This window comes from Channa argus, chromosome 9, assembly GCF_033026475.1.
Source record: "Channa argus isolate prfri chromosome 9, Channa argus male v1.0, whole genome shotgun sequence".
Lineage (NCBI taxonomy): Eukaryota > Metazoa > Chordata > Actinopteri > Anabantiformes > Channidae > Channa > Channa argus.
Window position 1 is genome coordinate 2,304,629 of NC_090205.1, and position 8,579 is coordinate 2,313,207.

Below are 8,579 nucleotides of genomic sequence, written 5' to 3' on the forward strand. Positions count from 1 at the left end.
TTAGTTCATTTTCTGCTGAGAGAACAACCGTTTGAGATGTTTAGAAATTTCTTTCATTTTTAGTCCATAAATAATTGGATTAAAAATAGGATTATACAAAACCAATGGTAAAGTCATTATTAAACGTGCAGTTTTTGACAAATTAGATTCAACTCTAACTACAATAAGATCATATGTCATCAATAAAAAATGATTGATTAAAAGCAGCAGATGAGGTAAACAGGTCTGTGCAGCTTTTTTCCTGATGTCTCCACTGCTCCGATAACATATCATAAGTATCTTGGTGTATGTAAAAATGATGAAGATCACAGGGAAAACAACATCATTTAACAAATTGCATATACCAAAAATAGATATCTCTCTAGAAGCAACACAGAAAAGTTTGTAGATGGTGTTATTACAAAAAATCACTTTCAGAGTGAAGCTGCACAACTTCTGATTGGCACTCATTGCTGCTAAAACTGCCAGCTGACAAGCAGGCACAAGCCAGGCTAAAGCCAAAAAGACAATTATAGTTGTTTTCCTCATAATAGTTGGATATTGCAGAGGTTTACATATAGACACATATCTGTCATAGGACATGACTGCCAGGAGTAAGAATTCTGAATCACCTAAAGCATAAAACATAAAATATTGAGCAATGCAGGCTTGATGAGATATGATCTGTTTTTCAGATAAGAAGTCAATCAAAAGCTTTGGGTAGATGTTGGTGCTGAAAAGAACTGAGTTCAGTAACAAAGCAGCAATGAAAATGTACATAGGCTCATGGAGGTTTTGGTGTTTCCAGATCAAGTACACAATAGTACAATTACTGCAGATTATCAGAAGATAAACTATAAAAACAATCATGAAATAAAAGTATCTGTATTTATTAAGTTCTACATGCCCATCGAGAATTAAATATGTTACATTCATTTCTTCCTCCATAAACAAAGTCAGATATTATTATTTTACCAAGCAGATACTATAACTGTAAAATGTAGATAAGAATTTAAACAAGTTGTTTTACTTTAATGTTTGCAGATTTCCCCTTTATTAGAAAGCTTTATTGTCTAATTTGTTCAGTTACCTGACGTTAAAATTCCAACTTCTGCAAAGAGAACTGCTGAAACTGGTGAATTTGTTTTATACGGTTGTTTCAGTCTCTATGGATCTCATTAAACTTTCCAACATGAGTGACATGTAAACAACTTTACCAAACTCTGGAGGCCTGACTCAAGTTTACAACCTGCTAAATCATTCTGTGCCACAGTAAACTGCATCATTATATTTATCTATTGAAATCAGCTAAATATCTATAAATACATAAATTGATTGTTTCATGCAATACATAGATAACTGTAAATTGTCATTATCCCCCGTTACTTTTTAGCACATCACTCCAAATGGTGAATCCTCCATGCACACAAAGGTTAGCTATGGAGTTCCACAAGGTTCTGTGTTAGGACCAATACTTTTAACTCTCTCCACCTACGGAACATCTTAAAAATAGGAGCATCCTGTCTCAAAGTGATGCTGAAAAACTGGTCCATGCATTTGTTACCTCTAGGTTGGACTACTGTAATTCCCTACTTTCAGGATGCCCCAGTAACTAAAGAGCCTGCAGCAATGCTGCAGCAAGAGTGCTGACTGGAACTAGCAAGAGAGATCATATCTCACCTTCACTAGCTTCTCTCCATTGGCTTCCCATTAAATCTAGAGTAGAATTTAAAACCCTGCTTCTTACATATAAAGCTCTGGATGATCAGGCTCCATCATATATAGAAGATCTCATAGCACCATATCATCCCAGTAGACCACTTCGGTCTCAGAATGCAGGCCTACTTGTGGTTCCCAGAATTTACAAAGGTAGAATGGAAGGTAGAGCCTTTAGCTATCAAGCTCCTCTCCTGTGGAACCAGCTCCCAGTTCAGATTCGGGAAGCAGACACCCTCTCTACTTTTAAGTCTAGGCTTAAAACCTTCCACTTTAATAAAACATATAGTTAGTTATAGTTATGCCGCTATGGGCTTAGACTGCTGGGGGACCCACCCCCCAATGCACTGAGCTCCTTTCCTTCCTCTCACCCCACAATTGTCACCACTGTATGACATTAACTCTGTGTTTTCTCCCGTCGTTGTCTTTGTCCTTCTCTGTGTCCCTCTCTCTGTCCCTTTCTGCAGGTGTCCCCAGCTTTGAAGCTGTGTGTCTTCCAGTGTGCAGCTACTGGTCCTACCAACCTGCCCAATGTTTTGTTGTTGCTTTTGTTGCTCTTTTCTTTTCTCTCTCCACTTTCCACTCACCCCAACCGGTCAAGGCAGAGGGTCGTCCACCCTGAGCCTGGTTCTGCTGGAAGTTTCTTCTGTTAAAGGGAGTTTTTCCTCTCCACTGTTGCCTAGGGCTTGTTCAAGGGGGAATTATTGGGTCTTGTCCTGTTACATTTACTTCTTCCTCCATTAAGAAAATCAGTAATTGCTTATTGTAAACGACAAAGAAAATAAAATAAAGTTCATAGATTTTTAAAAAGATGTTTTACTTTGAAGGCTGCAACATTTCCCTGAACTTACAGTTAACAGACCTTGTAATTCACTTCTGTATGTGTTAATCTTCAATCCTGCTAAGAGATCAGTCTGAGTCTATTGAAGGGTTTTATAAGTCTGTTTCTCCCTCAGTGGATCTCATTAAACTTTTCCTGACTTACATGTCAACATCTTTATTAAACTCTGAAGTCCTGAATCTACAGGTTAGTGACCTAAATGTGTTATTTTCGCTAAAGTTATTGAAATGTCTTTATGCACAGATTGATAAGAGCAAAAAAGTTATTTTCGTTTATGTTATTTGGTAAAGGCCAAAAAGGCCAAATCTCTTAGACTAACTTAAAATGAGATTTTACACATTTTCTGATAAATCTAGAATGAACAGGACCGGTCATGGTGTCATTAGCTGGATGTCCTTTGTAAGAACTAAAAGCTAATACTGATTATGTTAGTAATTTTGCAATAAAGCACATTGAGTGAATGAGCATAGAAATGCAACCAATGGGGCGGTCTTCCTGTTCCAGTCCCAAGTCTGCATAAATACAGAGGATTCTGTCAGGAAAGGCACCTGTTCTAAAACACATGCAAATCTGACTTCTCTTCCTGATCGGTCGGGGCCGGGCTTAACAAGGACTGCCACTGCTGCTGTTGACCTACAGGGTACCGGTGGAAATTGGACTACTGTTGGTCAAAGACAAAGAAGAAGAGGAGGAAGGTGTGTTCGTAGGCAGAGAGAGAATAGGAAAGCTAAGAATGTAGGACTGAGAGTAGGGACCTTGAATGTTGGGACTATGACAGGGAAGGTTAGAGAGTTTGTTGACATGATGCAGAGAAGAAGGTGGACATACTGTGTGTCCAGGAGACCAGGTGGAAACGTAGCAAGGCTAGAAGCTTAGGAGCAGGGTTCAAGTTGTTTTATCACAGGTCAGATAGGAAGAGAAATGGAGTCGGAGTTATCCTGAAAGAGGAGTTTGTGAGGAATGTTCTAGAGGTGAAAAGACTATCAGACAGGTTGATGAGTCTGAAGCTGGAACTTGAAGGAGTGATATTCAATGTTGTTAGTGTTTATGCCCCACAGGTAGGATGTGAGAAATTCTGGAGTTAGTTACATGAAGTCATGCAGAGCACCCACAGAGGTGTGAGAGTGGTGATTGGTGCAGATTTCAATTGACATGTAGGTGAAGGGAACAGAGGTGATGAGAATGTGATGGGCAGGTTTGGTCTTCAGGACATGAACACAGAAGGACAGATGGTGGTAGACTTTGCAAAGAGGATGGAAACTGCTGTAGTGAACTCTTTCTTTCAGAAGAGGCAGGAACATAGGGTGACGTATAAGAGCGGAGGTAGAAACACTCAGGTGGACGACATCTTGTGTAGACATTGTAATCTGAAAGAGATCAGTGACTGTAAAGTATTGGTAGTGGAGAGTGTAGCCAGACAACACAGGATGGTGGTGAGGAAGATGAAGAGGACAAAGGCAGAGCAGAGGACGAAGTGGTGGAAGTTGAAAAAGGAAGAATGTTGTGTAGTTTTCAGGGAGGAACTGAGACAGACTCTGGGTGATCAGGAAGTACTTCCAGATGACTGGACCACTACAGCTAATGTGATCAGGGAGACAGGTAGGAGGGTACTCGGTGTGTCATCTGGAAAGAGAAAAGTGGACAAGGAGACTTGGTGGTGGAACGAGGACGTTCAGGAGTGTATACAGAGAAAGAGGTTAGCTAAAAAGAAGTGGGACACTGAGAGGACTGAAGAGAGTAGACAGGGGTACAGGGAGATGCAGCGTAAGGTGAAGTTAGAGGTGGCAAAGGCCAAACAAAGAGCATATGAGGACTTGTATGCTAGGTTGGACTCTAAAGAGGGAGAGGTGGATTTGTACAGGTTGGCCAGACAAAGAGATAGAGATGGGAAGATGGAAGGAGAACTTTGAAGAGTTGATGAATGAGGAAAATGAAAGGGAACGAAGAGTAGAAGAGGTGACTGGTGTGGAGCAGTAAGTAGCAAAGATTAGTGAGAGTGAAGTGAGGAGGAGGTTTAAGAGGATGAAGAGTGGAAAGGCAGTTGGTCCTAATGACTAATTTGTTACTAGTGTGCATTGGTTTAGTTTAACGGGCTTGTCGGTTTTAATGCTTTGGTTTTTCTATTGTGATTCTACTTTTTCTATTCATCTCTAGTTAAATTCCTAGTCTGAGTTTATTCCTTCTTACATAGTAGTCCCTTCGAGTTTGTGCCTGTTTTGTCCTCCGTTGTAGGAGCGAGGTTTTGTTAGTGGTTTTTCCCTGTTTTGTTTGATAATCTTAAATAAAGCTTATACCTTTCACCCAACCCATCTCGCCTTAATGCCCTTGGGTCCTCCTTAAAAAACTAATCCTGACAGAATGATCCGACCAAACTCGGACCCAGCAACAATCAAATGGAGGAGATAATAAGGTGTAGATCTTGGCTACTGGAACGGGAGGGTATACCCCAAGTACTGGCCTCCTTAGGGGCCTTTAGAGCAAAGAATGGACGGGCACAACCTCCCCTAGACCAGGACTACTCATCTGTTCACGTTGTGGACACCCCTGAGCCTGCCTTTGGTCCTGGGTGGAGATATAGCCCAGCTTTTACCACTTCTGTCTCTGAGCGGGCAAACGCAACCTCCGGTTCTGTTCCCGGCTCTCCTCCAGTTCCATCTCCTGCTCCTCCAGTTCCATCTCTTGCTCATCCAGCTCCAGCTCCTGCTCCTGTACCTGTTCGCCCAGTTCCTGCATCTGCTCACTCAGTTCCTGTCTTCGAGTCGGCCGATGCCTCGGGTTCTGCTTCTGATCCTTTTCCTGTCACAGAGCGGGTCGACGCTGCCTCCGCTGCATCCTGTTCCTGCCTATGGGCTGGGGGACGCCCCCACCAGTTCCGATCCTCCTGTTCCTAATTCCGGGCTGACCGGCACCACCAGTGGTTCAGTTCCTGTTCCTGTTCACGTCTCCAGTTTGGCCGAGGTCCGGCCTGGTTCTGATTCGGTTCCTGCCTCCGAGCCAGCTTACATGTCACCTGTTGCTGGCCCCATGCTGGTTGCTGCCCCTCTCCTGGAGGTGGTCATCACATCTCCTGGTTTCCAGCTGACCAGTACAGCGGCTGTTCCTGTTTGGGGGTCGGCAAAAGTTCCTTCGGGTCCAGCTCCTGGTCCTCCATTACTCGGTTCCAGCCGTCGTCGCCGGACTCCTGCCCAAACCAAAACCAAAAGGTTCTTTCAATGTCGTGAGATCCAAAGCTGTCAGGAAAAACAAGTGGTAGAACGTCCTTACAAACATAATTGGACTCAGTCTATGCAAGGACATGTTTTTAAATATAGTAAAATCTAATTAAAAGCTATGGATATGATCAGGAACAGTCTCAAATAGTTTCCTGATAACAGCAAAACAAAGACAAGAACAAGGAGTTGCCAATGTTTTCATAAAAAATAATTCATCATGTGTAATGTAATATATAAAAAAGCAGATACTAAATTGCGCATTTGTATGTTTTTGGAATATCAAAAGTTATTACGAATAACCAAATACAATGGAGGTTATTGCCCTAGACATTTTTAAACAAATTGGGCTCTATTTTCGTGATGAGGCTATCCCAACACTTGGTCAAATGAATTTTTCTTTTATACAATTTTCTTTGTAAATGTATAGCTCGCTTAGCTTACTTCAATTATTACCTCATCTAAAGCAACAACCTGTCTGCTAGACCCTATTCCAACTAGACTGTTCAAGGAAGCTTTACCCTCAATAGATACGTTCATATTAGATATCATCAATCTATCCTTAGAAACAGGCTATGTACCACAGGCCTATAAGGTAGCTGTAATTAAACCACTACTTAAAAAACCCTGTCTTGATCCAGGTGTTTTAGCCAATTACAGACCAATATTTAATCTCCCCTTTATTACTAAAATCCTTGACAAAGTCGTTGTGATCACCTGTACAGGAATAATTTGTATGAAGACTTTCAGTCAGGATTTAGAGTTCATCATAGTACAGAAACAGCACTGGTAAAAGTCACCAACGATCTTCTCATGGACTCAGATAATGGACTCATCTCTATACTTGTTCTGTTAGATCTTAGTGCTGCATTTGACACCATTGATCATAACATTTTATTACAGAGACTGGAACATGAAATTGGGATTAAAGCAACTGCACTAGGTTGGTTTAAATCTTATCTATCTGATAGATTTCAATTTGTTCATGTTAATGATGAATCTTCCATGCACACAAAGGTTAGCTATGGAGTTCCACAAGGCTCTGTGTTAGGACCAATACTTTTTACTCTCTCCACCTACAGAACATTTCGAAAATAGGAGCATCCTGTCTCAAAGTGATGCCGAAAAACTATTCCATGCATTTGTTACCTCTAGGTTGGACTACTGTAATTCCCTACTTTCAGGATGCCCCAGTAACTCCCTAAAGAGCCTGCAATTAATCCAAAATGCTGCAGCAAGAGTGCTGACTGGAACTAGCAAGAGAGATCATATTTTACCTTCACTAGATTCTTTTCAATGGACCCACCTCCCGATGCACTTAGCTCCTGTCCTCCTCTTGTCCCTCTCTCCTCTCACCCCACAATTGTCACCACTATATGTCATTAACTCAGTCTGTTTTCTCCTGTAGTTGTCTTTGTCCTTCTCTGTCCCCCTCTCTCTGTCCCTTTCTGCAGGTGTCCCCCGGCTTTGAAGCTGTGTGTCCTCCAGCGTGCAGCTACTGGTCCAACCAACCTGCCCAATGTTTTGTTCTTCTTTTCTTTTCTCTCTCCACTTTATACTCACTCCAAATGGTCAAGGCAGATGGCCGTCCACCCTGAGCCTGGTTCTGCTGGAGGTTTCTTCCGTTAACGGGAGTTTTTCCTCTCTACTGTTGCCTAGGGCTGGTTCAAAGGGGAATTGTTGGGTTCACTCTATACGTCTGTATAGTGCTCACTTTATTCTGTAAAGTGCCTTGAGATGATTTAGTTGTGCACTGGCAGTATGTAAGTAAAGTTGAATTGAATTGAATTATTCTATTGCATTTAAAGCTGTTTGGCAATTTCCAAATGCGTAAGTAAAGGCAGCTGTTGTCACTATGACCCTTCACGACTTTCCTGACATCATTATTAAAAACTAAAAATGAAAGACTAAAGACAAAACTTTATTGTAGTTACAGGAAATAAGATTCTAATTTTTATCCTCCTACCAACGTTTAACAATGTTTGCACTTAGAGAAAACATCCTTTAATTAAGTACTGAGCAGAATCCATGTCCAATTTGTAAACCTACGTATACCTGCTAAAGCTCAATCTGCTGATGGAAGAAGTAGGTCGATCATCCCTCAACATCTTAATAATGTCATGTAGGACAAGGGTCAAGCATAATCTCTCTGAGGTGTCTGCAGTTACACAGCCCCATACACAGCAACATGTGATGCACTGGCCTAAAAAAATGTCCCCTACAAGTAGAAAACCTCAAACATCAACAGGGACTAATTGGATACCGACAATCAATAAATCAATCCAGGATCAGACAAAGTACAGTAAAAAGATTTCTCTAACTACACTGTTGCCCAAACAGTTGGAACAATTTCCTTTTCAGACAAATAGGTGGTTAATTGTGATTTAATTTTCACAGTGACATGTTTGGAAGAGATTGATCAATAATGTTTTGAGAAGATATAGACTTTATCTATCAAGAATGAATCACATTGTCACAAATATTTCATGAGAAGAGGCAAAAAATGTCGACAGAACAACCTTTTAAGATGTTGTTTAAGATGTTTAAGATGTTTAAAAAAACATTTTAAACATTTTAACCCATGAATTTAACATTTTACATCAGAAACATTTTACAACAAAGAATAAATAATTTGAGCCGGTTTTACCTTTTTATCTGTGCATTTGTACATATTTATTTACTTATCTAACAAACCTTGTTTAAATAAATCACTTAATATATTAAAATGTTTTACTTTGTTACATTAAGTTGGCATGTTGACTGTCAAATACTTTGCACAGAAATGAAAAATCACATGATTCCTATTACAGATGAGATTATCCATTTGAATAACA

General features: G+C 40.6%; 1 protein-coding gene across 1 annotated transcript; it reads right to left on the reverse strand.

The window, feature by feature from the left end:
- LOC137133551 (olfactory receptor 13C2-like) lies at nt 1-927 on the reverse strand. The gene has a single exon (XM_067517267.1). The coding sequence runs from the start codon at nt 925-927 to the stop codon at nt 1-3; it is 927 nt and encodes a 308-aa protein (XP_067373368.1).
- Nucleotides 928-8,579: the final 7,652 nt, after the last annotated feature.

Bases quoted from the DNA above. Each gene is read 5' to 3' on its own strand.
- LOC137133551 (XM_067517267.1), bottom strand. From the start codon at position 927: ATGGAGGAAGAAATGAATGTAACATATTTAATTCTCGATGGGCATGTA.